Below are 18734 nucleotides of genomic sequence, written 5' to 3'. Positions count from 1 at the left end.
CAATCTTCCTCAAAACATCTATCACCAAAGTGTGTGGGTTTTATCGCAATATTAAAAGCAAAAACATCTTATCAATCTAAATTTTTAACTTTAACAGGAACTAGAATATCGCAAATATGTTTTAAAAAACAAATGGAAAAACACAAACGGTGAAATTCTTTATTGGTGTTTAACTTCTAGATCAATGGTGTACACTATCGTAGTATGTAAAACTTATACGGTACCAATTTTGATGCACCAGATGCGCATTTCGACAAATAATGTATCTTCAGTGATGCTGAACCGAAATGTTTGACATCATACAATCATGTATTGTATTCTTTAGTGTTTGGAAAATGCACAGAGTGTATGCACACATACACCTGCCCTTCACAATTATGACGTGAAATAAAAAACACACATGCAGAAATAGGTGTTATTCCGGCTTTGCTTCCGGTTTGACGCGGCCATGTAACGAGCGGCGCTCGAACTCATGTCCTCTCAGCTACGAAGCGAACGTTCTACCACTGAACCACCGCGACCAGTAATTCAATACGAATGTTAATTGCAAAACTATTTTTGCAAGATTTAATCTTAACAGCCAAGACACTTTCAGTAAAATATCAGCGCAGTGATCTGTTAATTGAAATTGACACCCAGAGAAAAGTAAAAACAATTGCACCCATCACATGCATTATTCGTTATGTTCTTATACAATACTTCAATGCCAATTATTCGAATACAATTAGCCGTTAGATTTAATGAGCTTAAACAAACACTACAGCTCATTTTCCGCATAAAGCATGAAATGACAATATCTCTTAGAGCTTTCTCAAATACAAATTATTCAATGTGCCAATTTATGTTGCAGCTTAACCCTTTCTCTACCGGCACATTTTAGAGGTTTTTAAAGACTAAATGACAGTATTTTTAAATCGATTTAAATCTGCATGGATCACGATTTGGGGTAGGCATATGACATGTAATTTTGTTAGGAATTGGAAAGGGAACAATTTCTTATAAAATTTGTCAATGTATCCCATGACCTCAAATAGGTCTACGGGGTCAAAGGTCATATAAGTGCACATTTTTGCAATCTTTTTTCTCTGAAATATATATATTACGACCCCTCTCACTAGATTAGAGTCAAAAATAAGAAATTCTAAATGTTTGAGCTAATGTGCTTTTTAATATACTACAAAAAGAACAAAATCAAACTAATCAATTTTATTGACAAACAAATATTTTTGGTTGCTAAGTAACAACACTCATAGTACAATTTTGACCATAATTTGCCTTTCTGCATCCATTCGACACAATTTAAACGTAATTACAATCCATGATGATTAGTAAATGTCACATTATTTTAAAAATATAATCTTTAAATAGATCTTAATCATTTTAAAAGGTTTTTAACAAAAAATATGATGAAGAGAATTAAGGTCAAAGGTCATCAAATGGAAACTTCGTATTTTATATACTTGTCCATCATTTTCTAATAATATGACGTTTTGCCATTATGTTCCATTAAATAGAATAAGTATTGCAACATTAAAACAAAGATCTTTCAATTATTGTTAATCTAAAAATAATCTATTTTTTATTCAATTATATTTGGTTGCTAAGCAATAACACCTTATCAAATGTTATCAAAAAGTACTAACCATTTTTCCTCTCCAAGTTCAACATATACGAATGTTCAAGTACTTACTTTCAATCACTAGATTTAAATGTACTTGCATCATATTTAACAAAAATGTTCTTATATTCAACCTCTTCAAACCTATTTCTAGACATAATTCTTGATAATGAGTTGTTCCGACATGGGCATGCGTTGACCAATATCTGTCTATCGACTGGAACTTCACAGCAGGCGTGTATAAGATAATGCACAAAAATCTGGAAAAAAAGTATTTCTTAATACTTAGTCCTAAATACTAATGTATTGTCAAAGCTTTTGAATACTCAATTGGCTCTGTAAATGTTTTTGATAATCAAGGCCCTCTGAAAAGTATGCATTTAATTACTTATGAAATTTTATCAGAGGTAATTGTAGTACACATTTAATAAATGAGTTACATCCACAGCCAGATTAATTTTGGTAAAGGTAATCTTTTTACTATGCATTTTATTATTCTTTTTAAACTGGAAATCACTGCCACAATATCGGTTTTTAAAACTTGTAATACCTGTACAGTTCCTCTTCAGTGAGAGGCTGCAAACTTCCTTGGGAAGTATATGGCAACCCTTCCCCCTAGATATGACCATCTCAGCATAATGGTTGGTGGCAACACAGATGGAGAAAACCAAATCTTCTGTCAAAGACAGCTTCATAAAATCTGCAGTTCTCCGAATAATAGGGTCCCATATCTGAAAGAAAATTGCAAATAAAATCAGTATTGGCCACCATACCTTAAAACGTGTCATACCTTATAATTAGAAACTAATTAGAAATTGTTTTGTCTCATTTTGTATGTATACGATCCCTAGTTATGCAACAACAACAAAAAAACACAAACAAAAAAAACAGTAAAATGTTACACACATATCAGTGTACCATAATGCCATGATTCCAATTGTGAATGTATGATCTGGATTTATTTGAATGTTAATCAAATTTATACTGATTTAACCCTATATTCAACCTCAAAGAGTCATACCAACTGAAAGCCAGGTTATCACCCCGAATGAAATGCCACAGTTCTGGGATCAGGTGTTCCTGTGTCCTCCACATCAGCATCCTTCCAATGCATGTCTGGATTTGCCAGTAGACTGTCGCTAGCGGATGATACCTGGGAACTTCTCACTAAATATTGGGGTGTCAATACCCTTTTTAAAGAAGAAAGAAAAGAAATTACAATTACGAATTGTTGGTTTATGTTTAAAAAGCAAAATCTAAGTTTCACGGTAGCATGGAACAGTTTCGCACTTAAATTTATTTACTCAAATTTATTTAAAGATAAGGTAAGGGATTGCATACATGCGTTAGAAATGAATCGAATATTTTATTATACATTGCGAGAGTAGCAGAGTGGGTAATGAAAAGAAAAAAAATATGTATTATGTAGGTATCTGCATTATGCCTAGCATATATTATACACGAGGGCAAATACTGAAGAAATTCAGGTTAAAACCTACAGGGTCCAGCGAAAATACTGAAACTCTGAGGGAAAGTGAATGAACCCAGATATAAAAGTTGAATTGAATTGCTTCTTAATGGCACCCAGTGTCTAAATCCCCTTGCATGGTACTCTGATGGGCTGTGGATTTAGTCGAAATTAGAGAAAATCTAGGCAAGAAGGGGATTGATTGATTGATGTTTTCTGCTAAACTCAACAATTTTTCAGTTATATCTGGTGGCACCCAGTTTTTTTTATTGGTGGAAGAGAGAACCCAGATACCTAGGGAGAGACCACCGATCTTTCGAAAGTAAATTGGGAAAACTTTCTCACTTACCGGCGTGAACGGGATTCGAACCCGCGCCGACAGAGGTGAGAGGCCGTGTGATTTTGAGCGCAATGCTCTAACCACTCGGCCACGGAGGAGGCCGGCAAGAAGGGGTCACGTGCCCATCAGCTCATAGCATACAAGTACCAGCATGCATGGATCACGTGTAATTTATGGTCATAAAGCTACTAAGTGTATATAAAATACATGCATTTGGATAAAAGAGAAATCAATATGATTTTTCATTAGCCTGTCATAATTAGACTTTGATTGATGTTAATCCACCCCCATTTTGGCCCAAACACACATTTTTTTTTATATTTCTGTTACAGAATAAAGAAAATAATTCAAATTTTGATAATAAATTCTAACATTACAATAATGCAAAGTGTGTTTTCCTAACAGATAGTGTTTTCTTTTCATAGAAAGATAATTTCTTTTATAAACATGGAAAAACCTTGGAAAATAGCCTTCTCACCAGCGGTCGTGAATGCCCAGTCTGATTAAAACCACCCCATCCCATTATACACTAAATACACCCCCTTCTTACACTCGCGCGTCAGGTAAGGAGATAATTCTGGGGAAAAGGGGGGGGTGGATGTTAATCAAACTGCCGGACCCGGACAGGGTGTTATTCACTTGGTTTAGGTATCATAAAATATAAATATTTTCTTTCATGAAACGACAAATCATGGCATCAAATCGCGGTTAATTAATCGTGAATTTTTCATAACATGACAAAACCGCAATTTTTTTTTCCGTTTTAGTCGGCCTATGTGGCTACATCAACTTACATGTACGTATTTATACTGAATGCATGATCGTTTGAGTCATCCTGCATCAGGAGATCCAGGGCATCTTCTTCTTCTGACATCAGGTCGTTTTAAAGATGTAAAATACAAGCACTCGCTGTGACAGTCACGGTGAAGCTGTGTTGTTTTCGTTGAAACGGAAACACGTGTGTTCTCCGTGCACATTTTCAGAAAATCCCGCGAGGCCCGCGATCCGGATCACGGAAAAATAAAAGTATACAGGCTATATATAGGCGAACTTCTTTTTTGTTTTCTTTCTTTGGCAGAGAAAAAAATTATTACTATTCCGAACAAATATAACGTTTATATCTGAATTTGAAGTACTTTATATATCTTTTTTTAAATTCAATCTGCCGATTTAACATTCTCAATAGGTGTTTTATGAAGTTGCATGTAGGTTGTGCAACTGTTATAAACCAATATTGGTTTTATGCTTTTTAAAAAAAGCAGAGATACCTGGCTGGTTATTTCATACATGTATGTATGTTGTTTCAGTGTATCAACAGGTACTGAATTTACTAAAAGAGGGCAATACAAATAGTTTTCACTACTTTATTGTGCGACGCGCGTCGATTGCTGAACTAGCGACGTCGATTTGTCGCTAATTTTTAAGAAAACCGCGCAGCATGTCCCAATTTCATTTTATCGTAATATAAAAACTACCGAGAATTATAATATGAATAAGGGTCCATCAAAGAGAACATTTCCTCTACTTTTACAGGATGTATTTACTTTTCCCTATTTCCATATATAAATATAGATAAAACGCCGATCTGTTTAAACATTGAGAAATAAAATCGTAAAACAACGTATATGTGCAAAACATTGCTATTTTCTTATAACTTTGCCAGGCATTAAAAATAATTTTTATATGTACTGAAAGCAGGGAATATATGCTTTTCAAAAATATAAAAAATATTGCATTCATAGGGAAAATAAAAAAAATCATAGCGAGGGGGGAAATGGCCTTGCGACAAAGCGTTGCGTCATATTTAGACGAAGTCATCTTTCATTTTAAATGCTTTTTTTAATGGCTTTATTTATTCAATTGATTTTTGCATAGTTAAAAAATATAGAAAATTTCCAAAAATATGATATATAAAACATATATATTACGTCCGTAGTTTCAAAGATTTATAGACACTCCTTTTGCGTAGCCCTGTTTTTACGCGCTATCGGTCATATTGACCGATACGGTAGAGAGAGGGTTAAACAAACTAGCATTTTAGTCTGACTACTTTGAAATCCTACAATTATATACGAAGATAATTATATCTGTCTGTACCGACACTAACATATTTCAAATTTGATTTTTCTTTAATAATCAACCAGCAGCTAATATGACACAAAAAGAGGAATACTTGGTACAGGTTTAATTCAACATTTGCAGTTATCATTAAATTAATGGATGATGCTAATAAAAACGATCTGGATAATCAACACTACATGTAAATCACAAATACATTGATACAACATCGAACTATGTCATGATTAGTATCCTATGACACGAATAAAACAAATTCATCACAGGCGTACATCCATGAGTTGTCACAACGGATCTCCATACCTGTAACCATGCTGGCAAAAGCAACCTTTCCCTTGATAAATTCGACAAACCTCTTACAATGCGAGTTAAAAGTTATTACGAACAACGATTTGTGCACATGTGTTAGACAAGGTGAGATTCAACCATGCTTGAATATTACCACAATTAGTGGTTGCTATGCTAAAACTGTAACGTTCGTCTTAAAAAGCTTGTTCGCATTATTAAAAGGAAAGGTAGAAAATTTGGTAAAATGTAAGCATGCCAACTATTGATCGTTTTTATACCTACCATGACTTGCAATGTAATCGACCAACATGTAATTTGGCTGAAAATACAGCAGGATTGCACTATAATAGTGATATACCACTGTATAAAGGTGGTTTAAAGGTCGCATGCATCCGTGTTACTAACGAAAGATATAGTCTCATCAAATATTTTCTAACTTAAACACACCTTGTACAATCTAGAACACAGTAGTCAATATAGCTATTTTTGAATATGTGTTAGAAAAATGTAAGTAGGTTATTGGGTTATTTCTAATATTATATGTTCATAATTACATCTTCACGACCGATACTTTGATCACTTTGCATAAAATACATTGTAGATAGGTCTAATCTACCAAAGCCAGTATAACCATGCACAGGTCGTTGCGTTTTCTCAACTCCATGATATAGATTCAGATACAGAAAAATATGCCGTTTGGCAACTGATATTTATACCCCAAACTTACTTTTTAATGAATAGAGTTTCTATAACAAATCTATATATCATAAAAGTAATCATGAACAGGGAGAAGATGCCATAAAGTGACACATTTCATAAATCGTACAAAGCATACAATGACGACAACAGGACAAACCTGGCTACCTAGATACACCAATACAGGATATAGAGATAATGGCGGGTGTAACCGATCAACAAGGGATCTGTGCTTGTCCTACACACCCGATCTACACACCTGATGTATCCAGGGGTCTGTGTTTTCCCAACTCTTAATTTTGTTTGTAAGATATGTGAGATTAAACACTTCCTTATCTTCACTTTTTGAGAGAAAAAAATATATTGCAAATAATTATTGTTTTTTACTAAAGTAAGTCAAATAAGGATTTTCAAATTCCGTCTTCACAGTAAATGAAATCTCAAACTTTTCTGTTTTAGTTTTCTACATGAGCAACATTTGTGTGAAAAATAATAAATCAAAGTACCAAAGCTTACCTCCGAGGAATTATAAGATCACTATCTGTACTGTAATGAATCAAAGTATCAGCAAATCTACTATAGTAAATCACAGTGCTTACAATCGTTAACCATACACAAGGTAATCTTTTTTATTTGTATTTCACTATAAGGTTGATATGTTGATTAGTGTGATTGGTATGATGTGACATAAATCCTCGCCCAAACTCTTACACACATGCGTCACTTTTTCAAAGTCTCCTAACTTTCATCTCGGTGGTCTTCAGTGAGTAATAATATCCATGCCAAGCAAACCAGTTGATACCATCTGCATACGACGTGTGATTACCAGCAAGGTACATTCCATTCAAATTGGATGCATGACATTTGTTATACCACCAAGCCCCTTTGTAACGATAAGCACAATTATTTGAATTGTAGTGGTCTATTGTGTCGAACTGTTTTCCGTTGTGGGGATTGATCAAGGATTCACCTGGAACATTAATATCACAATATTTACCTCCAGTACCTGGTAGTCAAAGTTTCGTGGATTTTAATGTTTGTATCTGCAATTAAATATATTACATGCTAAACATTGTACATAGTAGTGCGCTTTAAAATTGTGTGAGTTTAACAATTCATTACATTTTAAAATATCCGATCGGACATTGCAGATGGCTTTATTTTCTTTTTGAGAAACATTAATCTAAGTTGGAAGAAAACATCCATTGTAGAACTGTATCTTCTTTTATAACAAGGGCTAAATACGAAAGCCTATTAATCAAAGGTGAAGATAACGAACAGTGGTTAAGCTCATAACTCCTATAAGCAGTACAAAATAGATAGTTGGGCAAACTCGGACCCCTGAACACACCAGAGGTGGGATCAGGTGCCTAAGAGGAGTAAGCATTCTCTGTCGACCGGTCACACCCGCCGTGAGCCCTAAATCCTGATCTGGTAAACGGAGTTATCCGTAGTAAAAATCAGTTATTTATCTTTGCTTTGTATTTTAAATGAATTACAATAATTGTTATTATCTAAATAAATGATATTAAGGCCAGTAGTAAGTAGTTTCATCTTTACATCAGTCTTAACGCTACAAAGGCAACCTGCGAAGAAACAGTATTGTCTTGGCATAGGTAATGCTGACTGTAATTTTCGTTCGTTTATTGAGGGGGGGGGGTGTTGTAATGCATATGGTGTTTTGATTTGATATGGAATGATGATTGATTTTTTTAAATCCCCTCCTATACGCCCAGCTTCATAAACGTACACCAGATATATACGGAAATTTCTTTATATATCTTTGCACAAATTTCTAAATGTAAGTTAATTATCAACGTCGCTTTACATATAGATCTAGAAGTCCAAAGATGAAAACGTAAATTTAAAACTCCACATCGTGTGCAGCGATAAGGAAAAGGCCTGCATCAATTCTTTTTTTAAATGAATAAGTATGGACGTTTTGTTATTGGATTCTAAAGTGAAATTGCATTTATGTAAATTAAATCATGAGACCTCTCTCCTTCATTGATTCATATAGTAATAGTTTCTCAATACTTCTTTGAAGAAATTTAAAAGAAAGTGATCATCTAAGACTGGATAATCTATTAGACGCAACGAAAGCAATATTGACATCTACATGCAGAATGAATTTGAATGATCGCGTAAGTTTTTTGGTGTGAATGACGTCAAAAAAGTTTTAAATTTCAGCTTTCTAATTTACTGCGCTTTTGCAACTGTGACGTCATACAATAGACATGGTTCACGCGGGGTCATATCTGAAAACCTGTAGAGTAACGAAATATACTAAGCTGACCGGAGCGTGTGAACAGTTTGTTGTCGTGACCATTTCATTCTTCTTTTGAATGGACTCGTACAGCAATATGCGTCTTGGCACATTTGTGAGGGTCACAAATTTTGTCGTCTATTTACATTCACAACGGGGTTCAACTAATTACAGTAAACTTAGTGTAAACAAAGTCTCTGTATTAAAAATAATTCAATCTCGGACATACACCTATAAAATAACGTTTCATCAATTCAGATATCAAAGTTGGGAATATTTTGTTTTGCTTTAAATGATATTACAAACATATACATGTATCATCTATAATATGTAAAGTCTGTTGAAAATTGGTTCTAGTTTGAAATTTAACAAATGTTTGCGTTTATATATTAGCACAGGTCAGGACGAGTGGAAAATTATCAAAATTTAATCTTCATGGTAATATTCTAAAATTGATCTCATAATGCACTCAGTCAACAGCTGTTCTTTATACTATAATTCAGCATTTTATTACACAAATGTGGTAATTGTAAGCATTGTTTTGTACTTCATGATGCTTGAGGCAGTAGATCTCGGATACACCAGTGCAAAAGTCCAAAACATTTATCATCCTGATAAACTCTCATACATGGTTATGTTTTACCGGTAAGCAGAAAATAAATTGTCGACACTTCACTTTAATTTTGGCCATTTCACAGGGCCGATTTTGACCCTTCTTGAGCAACCTCCTTTCATGCACTTCTCGTCCAAAATTAAAGCAATCTGTTATAGTTTTTTGAGAATATCCAGTTCATGAATAACAAAATCTTGAGGACATTTATCAACGCCAAAATCTGAAAAAATAATTTCTTTCCAAAGTTAAATTAAAAAGATGACTCTCTAATCGATACTTTCCTATTGCATTTCTTGTTGTTGCATTTCCAAACGTGCCTATATTGTTATTGTAAGAGGAGTTCTTTCGCAATCAAAACACTCCAAAATCACAAGATTTACAAATCCGGTAACGAAGATTCAGAACAAGACTTACTTCTACCAATCAATTGATTATGCTCTCCAAAGAATCACATATTTTCACAAGAGATTTAGGTTTCATTGGCATATTTGTTTACATTGAACACATGCTGGACTGTCCGAAGTCGTAAATATTCCAGTTAAAAACTATGGTTTAAAACAAAGTTTTGAATTCAAGAAAATGTTTCAGAATTTAAATTGTGGGTTCAACCGGACAAAACGCTTAGATTTTAAATATTATAAAGAAAACGCATTTGGTGTATAATTTAACGCGTTTTTATAGGGACTGGCAAAGTAAATTCGTTCCAAAAATTATAGTAATATCATAGTTACTTATCATCTTTCTCGTAAATTATTTGCCGATTCCGCCCTCTCCTCAAACACTTTCTGGAAGAACGAATATCATTTGAACGACCAAAAACGAAAAAATATATATAGAGCTCGAAACATACAAACCAGTGCAAATTTAAATTTTCTGTACCTGCTGTTCCATCGTAATCTCTGACGTGAAGAGCGTAACCATGGTTTTCATCTCCGATAGAGAAACTTTTGTAAAGAGCGTATCTTCTTTCTTCATTGAAATCAGACATATCTATCCTAAGTTCGTAGTTGCCTTGCTGAACTATTTCATATATTCCGTGGTTACCTGAAGAAATATTGAATATGCTGTCTGACATGTTTCATACCAATTGGGCCGTTCTTTGTATGCTGATTTTAGCAGGTTGTTCCGTTTATCTGATCAAAATATAGGACTCAGGCGGTTTTGACCGGTCGATAGGGGATTCTTACTCCTCCTAGGTCTGGTATGCCCTGGGGTCGGTGTTTGCTCTACTCTAATTTTTATTTTGTATTCTTAATAGAAGTTATGAAATTGATCACTGTTTGTCATCTTCCTTTTATCATGTATAGTATCCAACGATGATATGATCCGCATTTAATTTAAGTGTAATAAATTAAGTGTGGTAATGTGTACTTTGTCATCGTTATGTATGTTTTTCTACTCATTACCTATACCGTGGGATTTTTTCAGCAATTTCACTACATGTATATATACAAAATGTATATATATCGTCATTTAAAGTACATGTAATGAAGTCTTCAGAGAAGGTGACGCTAATCTCATTTCAATATATCAACTTTACATTATGACCCCTGGGTCGAGGCCTCTGCTGGTGGACTGTTAGTCCCCGAGGGTCTCTACAGCCCAGTAGCTAAGTACTTCGTTACTAGCTTGAAAATACGGATGTATATTTAATTGCTGTTACAAAATTTTGAAATTCATTTCAAAATTAAGGATTATCTCCTTCATGCATAGCTCTTATCCTTGGACGAATTTGGCTCCACTTTTTTTGGCAGGCTGTTTTTGGCTATATTTAGCTCTAAAACTTCATAGTTATTTCGAATTTCAAAGATTTCGGTTGAGCATCACTGAAGAGACATTATTTGTCGAAATGCGCATCTGGTGCATCAAAATTGGTACCGTATGAGTTTTACATCAACTAAATGATTTTATGTTGGAAACCATATTTACCACCTACCTTGAAGGACCAAAAGAAGACCTTCAATTTATCTCATAACTCTTATAAGCAATACAAAATAGAGAGTTGGGTAAACACGGATCCCTGGATAAATCAGACGTGGGATCAAGTGACCAGAAAAAGTGAGCATCCCCTGTCGACCGGTCACACCCACCATGAGACCCTCATCTTAATCAGTTAAACGAAAGTTGTCGATGTATCTAAATGTCGAATTGAAGGCCACAGCAAGATATTTTCTTCTTAAGTAAAAGTTTTTGAATAAATTCTGCTTCATAGGAATATAAACACAGGTCAGCTAACGAAGGAGCACAATTCATGACCATGGGATTTCCAACAGATTGTTGGAAGACCTGATCATCAAAGACCACGAGGATATTGTCAATGAGGAATTCTAGCATATTTTTATTTCAGCCTCAGAGTACGTGGAATCAGAGTAAGGTTTAAAAAGTAATTTTGTGGATGACTAAAGCGAGGAAGCCACAGAAGCTACATAATTTTAATATGTATGCATGCGAGTTTCAGTTCTAATAGTTTTGTATGTTTAATTTCAAAAATAGCTTTTAGTAAATGAGTTTTAATGCTGGATGAGTATGAAAAGTCAATATAATAAAGAGTGATCGATTATATAACGCCTATAAGGAAACAAAATAAAGGTTAGAACAAACACGGACCTCCTCGATACACAAGAGATGTGATTAGGTTTCCAATACGAGTAAGCATCCCCTGTCAACCAGTCACACCCGCTGTAAGTCTCATGTCTTGATCAGGTAAACGGAGTAATCCGTAGTCAAAATCAGTGTGTAAATAACGGCCTAGCAATTGGTATGAAGTATGTCAAACAGTATGCCCTATGGTAGGTTGTATTGGAAAACTAAATCATTATAACAACCATAACATTTGCGAAATGTTGACATTAGACGAAACTATTGAAACCCCTGTAGCATCAACGTTTGTTTGTCGTAGCCTGCCTTAATTTAAAAACTGATCATACGCAAAACCAGCCTTATCTCTTGCCCCTCTATTACATTTTGTATAAATACATTAGGTCTAAAATGGTGCATTTAACTACATATATATGGGAAGTTCGTAAACTGAAATCAAGGAGGTGTGAATTTGCAAAATATCCGCCATTTTGATGTAGGCTTTCTAGGGCCTTTGAGATTATGTAATAGAATTTTGTAGATGAATGTACTCCTTCCGTTGGGACCTTGTTCGCGCTCGTTTATCATTAAAACTCGCAAGAACTCTAGATCTGACTCTGCGCCCGTTATCAATTGTATTAAATGCGGATAACTCCGTTTACCTGATCAGGATATGGGGCTCACGGCGGGTGTGACCGGTCAACAGGGGATGCTTACTCCTCCTAGGAACCTGATCCCACCTCTGGTGTGTCCAGGGGTCCGTGTTTGCCCAACTATCTATTTGGTATTGCTTGTAGGAGTTATGAGATTGATCACTGTTCGTTATTTTCACCTTGCATTTAAAGAACTATCTTAGTGAACAAATAAAAAAGTAAATTGTCAAAATGATACATTTGAACAGGTTACGCCTGTATAGTTTATGTTCAGACTTGTGGTTGCAAGGGAGAGCAGTGCATGACCTATAAACAATTATTGATCACAAATACTCACGTACCAAGCCAGTATTCTCCTGTTTTATTCCCAAATCCGTATTTGTAGTCATTCCACTCTCTTAAAAAGTCCACCGTTCCATCCATTCGCCTCTGAATAACCTGAAATGAACATGTTTTATTCAGAGAATAGTTAACAACTAAATGAATGCAGTACCGATTTATCTCTCTTTAAATATAATTCTAAATATAATTCAAATATAATTCTAGTGTGGGACAAATAAATTTAACCAATGCACAACGTTAAAGCTCTTCTATTGTCGCAGACGTCGTTGTCAAGGGACAATGTAATTAGAATAAAATTACTGATAGACGGTAGCGTTGGTTGGGATAAGCTTAGCTACGGTGACCTTAAAACAGTAACTGCCTGAATGAACCATCATTAATGGAGATTTACTTTGAAATTTTAGTTCAGTAATGGTAAAACAAGATAATCGAGTTCATAGAGAGTTTATTCAATGCAAAGGAAGAAACGCGTGCATATAGTTTAAAAATGCAGTTCCAAAATTTGAATTAAGAACATCACTTGTAAATGAGAAAGTTTTCTCATGAGAGAATAAATGGAACATGAATCTCTGTTTTCCTCTTGATCTTATAGGAATGTATTTCAGAACTTTGAGAACGCTCACCTTCTAAAATGAAGAATTGTTTGTTATAAAAAGGTGAAGATAACGAACAGAGATTAATCTCATAATTCCTATAAGCAATACAAAATAGATTGTTGGGCAAACACGAACCCTTAGATACACTAGAGCTGGTATCAGGTGGTTAGGAGGAGTAAGCATCCCCTGTCGACCAGTCACACAACTTGTCAATGTGTCAACTATTGAGTGATGTGTTTCATACCAATTTTTATATCGTTATTTACGTACTTTTTTTTTTACTGCAGATTACTCCGTAATGTAAAGATCAATATCAAGCAAACTCTTGTACTGGAATAAAAATAAGTAACCGTTGTCTTCAGATTGAGTACCTTGGCGTTATACTAAATTATTATTAATTATAACTCTGTCGGCAAACAACGGAATTGTTAAGTTATATCACTCAGTCTGTAGCTACCTAAGTTATAGTTGTGATTTCTCGTGTTGATTCGTCTGATTATGTTTACTATTAGATCTTATAAAACAAAACCATCATCCACAAAATAAACATGTAATGGTTAAAATCAAGCAAAATGTATTAGAATGAAAACAAATAATCGTTGAGGACCTTGGTGTTATACTAATTTAATATTAATCATATCGATCGCAAAATTTTGTGACTTTAAAACAAGCAATTCTTGGTATTTCTACATGTCATTTAACTCGTTTGGCTTTAATTACTATTTGATGAATTACATCAAGAAAAAGCTACGATTGAGATAATGTTCATGCGTTTCCCTCCAGTCATTTTTGAATTTGAAAAAAAAATGAGTTCAATGAACTGCTTCATACCCCAATGCAAAGTAACTACAGAAAAATAAATAATTAACGGTGGAAACTTCAAAAATTTAATGGCTAAGGAATTCACATAATTATTATCAACAGTAAAAATACAAAATTATGTAATGAAGAGAATATCGATTCATTTAAACTAATAATGTAAGCTGAAATCACGAATATTTCGCCAATAGAGAAATAAGACCAGACATAACATATTTTGCAAGAGTTGATTTTGATTTCGTTTTAAAGAGTCATCGCCCCTTTTGGTAGTTAAATTCGAAGTTTTCATACAAACTTTCACCTCAATAAACCTACACAAAAGAGAGAACTGTAATGTTTAACAAACAAACCGTCCATCCTCCCCCGTCTGTATGCTGGTCACAGAAAACCTCTAAATCTCCACTTCCCAGTGGATAGATTATGTATACTTTGCTCTCTGTATTGCCTGCCCACAGTATATCTTGGCAATCCTTTGGGAAGTTTTCCACTGTAAGATACGAATGGAACTGTTACAAATATATTTTATAGAACCATACAATATGCCATGAAAGCTAAGTAAAGAATGTTCTAAGAAAATGCATAGATACAAAACAAAATTAAATAAATTTATTTATAGCATGCTACTATTCTATAGGAAGAATGAAATCTTAGCCAACAAGCATTCTTAAAATTGAAGTAATACGATTATTCAAACTGACGATTACAGTTATATTGTACATCATGTCTGTTCGTATATGCGGCTACATATCACAGCTTGCAGAAACAGAGTAGAAGCAGCTTGGGAAGCTTCATCTACTCGTTTGATCATATCCCTAACACTGCAAAACTATTTTTCATTTTATTGTTACCTTAGATCTTTGTTTACTACTTTCACATGCTAATTTACTAGACTACATGCTGGTTAACTGCACTGTGTGCTGGTATAGGCTTCACATGTTTTACATGCAGTAGTCCTCCTCTGATATGACAAGGGGTCCGTGTTTGCCCAACTCTTGATTTTGTATTCATTATATTTTTTTTAGATTGCTCACTGTTCGTTATTGTCCATTTTCCATGCAACTTTCATGCCAGAATTATCTAATTTTCTAATTTGACTCTTATCTGACATTTCCATCTAGCTATGTGTAAAACGCATTTATTAGTTTTCTGCTACTCTATAATATCTTTTCACAGTTCTACCCTAGACATTATCAGTTCAGAAAATATGATTATTTGACTTCCTAGGCTGCTTATCTTACTATCTTTAATGATATTTTTGCTAAACAAATTATCAAATATTTTAGTTATCTTTCTATTATATTTCATAATGCACAATAACAATAGAATCTCACAGGGTACGAGTTGATTAACATAATTAGCTAACTTGTCCTTCTTTAGATTAGTTAAGTCTATCATTACTACTCAGTGCATTGTAGATCAGTCCATTGGATGAATAAGATGTGCTCTGTACAACATTGGTTAGCAAGACAAAAGCAATAAAGATGTAATTTGCAGTGTTAATACATTTGTGGATTTAGTGTAGTTTTAGTTCTAGTTTGTTTTCTTTTTACGTATATGGGTATCTTTAACCACGTTAAGTAAACTCTTTTCGTTTCTCCTAAAGAATTGACGGGCTGTCCTAAAATTTGACAATTTAATTGGCCCTGAAATCAATAGGGTTGTTCCACTCTTGATAAAATAATGCGTAACATCAATCGATCAGGGAATGGAACCTGTAGAATGTATATAAAGTCAGTGTTACACACACACACATTGGCTATGAAAATCAGTCATACTGATTTCGTGGTTGGGATTATAGCTACGTGACAGGGAGCTAGTGGGTTCTAGTCCCGATACGACCTTGGTCGTGTGAAAGCTAACACGGAACACTATTTAGAGCTCGCTTCCTCGTCAAAATTATTAAAGAACAAACGCACAAGAAAGAAAAAACGGATTGCATACCGGTTCTTCATTATTATCAAATCAATTTAAACAATGTAGTACAAGTTCCTGTATTAAAAATATACCACATTTCAAGTTAATTATCCACTGTCCGTTTGGCGGGCATCTGAACACCCGTGAACCATTCTGCTTGTAATTTTGGGAACATTCAAGTTCCATATATCTTCCAATCCCAATTCCTTCCCATCTACCGACGCTGCTCAGATTCACTCCCAACTGAGATGGAATGCCGCAATCTGATGACAAGGAAAATACTGTCAAATCTGTGTATTTTGTGTTTAACAATTTCATTTCGTTGTAATCTTTGAAATATTTGACTCTAATTTTGGAAGATTGGCATTCAAAGGTACACGTGCTCGTACTGAAAATTAACTAGAATAAAACTACTTCTTATTGCATGATTAAAAGGAAAACATAATGCATCACCTGATAAAACACATTCAAACTTGCCCATTGGTAATGGTTTGCATTTTTCATTGATGGAACAATTTGATGCCGAACACGAAGATACAATATCCTGCAACAGGAATGGAACAGATATAACTATTCAACAAACTTTGACTTCATGTGAAAATATCGATTCAATATTTTAGTCATGAAGATATATCTACTAGATTTCATTGAAAGGATTTTAAACCATTATCAATATGCGAAAATTATAGCACATACTCTTCGATAGTGGGTATTTTCCTTGACTTCTTTATATATCAATACTATCCCTGTTTACTCTCTTTGTTCTTTTTTGAAAGAGCCAGAGGGAACGTTTACTGGATTCAGTACGTGTCTTCCCTTCTTTATCAAAGGTAGATTTTCAACACGTAATGAACAAAATGTGGAGGAAAGCGTGGGTTTGTCTGACGTATTGTGATGTTCAAAATGAAGTATGTACAAATTGTTCCAAATGTAGGATAATTGTACATCATTGATGAAAAGTGAAAATAAAGAACAGTGATTAATCTCATAACTCCTATTAGGAGTATAAACTAAAGATTTGGGCAACCACTGACCCCTGGATACACCAGTGGTGAGAGCAGGTACAATGGTACAAGCATTCTATGTGTAGTGTTATCTGTTTATCTGCAGTGTAGATGCACAATGTATCTGTATAAGTCATGACTTTTTTGTAAATGTTGATCAAATCTTCAAACAATCGATACATCATTCAAAAGCTAAATTTTACTAGCAAAGAAGCCAATTTAGACTTGCTGTGATTTTATCTATCAAAACTAATTATTTGAGATTTCCACCGCAATGTTGGATCGATATTCTATAATGATCGTTCTTACTAAAGTCTATGCAGCGCAAGAATTATACCGGTAAAATTACCTGAACAGGTACCATGTTTGATAACCTATGAATTAAAGTGAGCTGAATTCTTCTAAGGTTAAAACCATAGTCACGGTAAAAAGATGAAAGAGAATTGGTGATTTTGGCCACCTAACGAACGATAAGTTGCCCTTGAACCTGGTCAACAAATATAACATCATACTCACAATATCCCAATCTTCCTTTTCACTGTAGATCCACCCCAAATGTTCGACAAATCTGTCTCGGGCTGAAGATTTGTTTTCATAGTTTGTTTCACAATAATTTGTTCCTTTGTAATAACTCACGGATTTACACCGTGTTGTTCTCAAACACTCCTCAGCACAGTCTAAAATACTGAAGTTAACAAAAGAGTCTATCATCTTTCTATCCAGTCTGTGTCCATATTGTAACTTTGAGTAGCTGTCCTGTAAACGGGCGTCGCAGTATATAACAACAATCATCACAAGAACCAGGGTCTGCTTCCTTGCCATTTAGAAGTTCTTGTGCGCTAGATTGTACAATACACCTGAAAGCAGTTTTGTTGTACAATATATGTAGGAGTTCGGCTAATACTGTACCTCTTTCTGGATGTAGTGTATGTATGTCCATGAGATGACGGAACGATCAATGTAACTGCAATTCAATAGTATATGTATATAATAAGTACCTGGAGAATATCAACAGACACGGTTTCGTCAGTGGTATCTATTATTTGTGTCCATGTTTGTAAAAAATGAACAATCTGTTTCCAGAATAGTTTCATCATTTATTTATTATTAATTGAATCCCCGCCGAAGCGGACCCATATATCTCGATCGGGTAAACGGAGTGATCCGTACTCAAAATCATTGTGTTAAGAACGGTATCAACTGGTATATAACATGTCTAACAGCATTTAGTCAATGACAAATGACTTTTCAATAGTGAATGAACTGAATTAATTCAAGGTGTATATGTAGGTACGTTTAACTTTATTTTCATTTGATTGCACACTTGATGCTGAATTTAGTAACTGTCATTGGATCAAGTTACACTCATCAAAAATCGTGCATAGTCACCCAGCCTTTTATTTCAAGCAAGATTAAATGATTGGTTGGTTGTTTATTTGTATTACGTTCCGTCGGGAATTTTTA

At 34.4% G+C, this 18734-nt stretch overlaps 1 protein-coding gene and 1 long non-coding RNA gene across 2 annotated transcripts; both read right to left on the bottom strand.

Annotated features, from left to right (window-relative positions):
* Nucleotides 1-1191: 1191 nt before the first annotated feature.
* Nucleotides 1192-2794, bottom strand: LOC130048187 (uncharacterized). Its single transcript, XR_008797027.1, has 2 exons — nt 2169-2794; nt 1192-1878 (listed from the first exon to the last, which is right to left on the bottom strand). It is a non-coding gene; the product is annotated as an uncharacterized LOC130048187 (long non-coding RNA).
* Nucleotides 2795-5580: 2786 nt separating this feature from the next.
* On the bottom strand, nt 5581-18092 carry LOC130048692 (fibrinogen C domain-containing protein 1-B-like). Its single transcript, XM_056145712.1, has 5 exons — nt 17933-18092; nt 14703-14839; nt 12937-13033; nt 10245-10409; nt 5581-7456 (listed from the first exon to the last, which is right to left on the bottom strand). The coding sequence occupies exons 1-5, from the start codon at nt 18090-18092 to the stop codon at nt 7215-7217; spliced, it is 801 nt and encodes a 266-aa protein (XP_056001687.1). The 3' UTR covers nt 5581-7214.
* Nucleotides 18093-18734: the final 642 nt, after the last annotated feature.

This window comes from Ostrea edulis, chromosome 7, assembly GCF_947568905.1.
Source record: "Ostrea edulis chromosome 7, xbOstEdul1.1, whole genome shotgun sequence".
In the NCBI taxonomy this organism is placed as follows: Eukaryota; Metazoa; Mollusca; class Bivalvia; order Ostreida; family Ostreidae; genus Ostrea; species Ostrea edulis.
This window is presented reverse-complemented; position numbering and strand designations above follow the sequence as displayed.

Excerpts from the sequence above, each read along its gene's own strand:
- LOC130048692 (XM_056145712.1), bottom strand. The coding sequence starts at position 18,092 with ATGGCAAGGAAGCAGACCCTGGTTCTTGTGATGATTGTTGTTATATAC. Across the intron at positions 13,034-14,702 it reads CAGACGGGGGAGGATGGACG|GTTATTCAGAGGCGAATGGA; the intron begins GTTTGTTTGTTA and ends TGTTCATTTCAG. Across the intron at positions 10,410-12,936 it reads AACAGGAGAATACTGGCTTG|GTAACCACGGAATATATGAA; the intron begins GTACGTGAGTAT and ends ATATTTCTTCAG.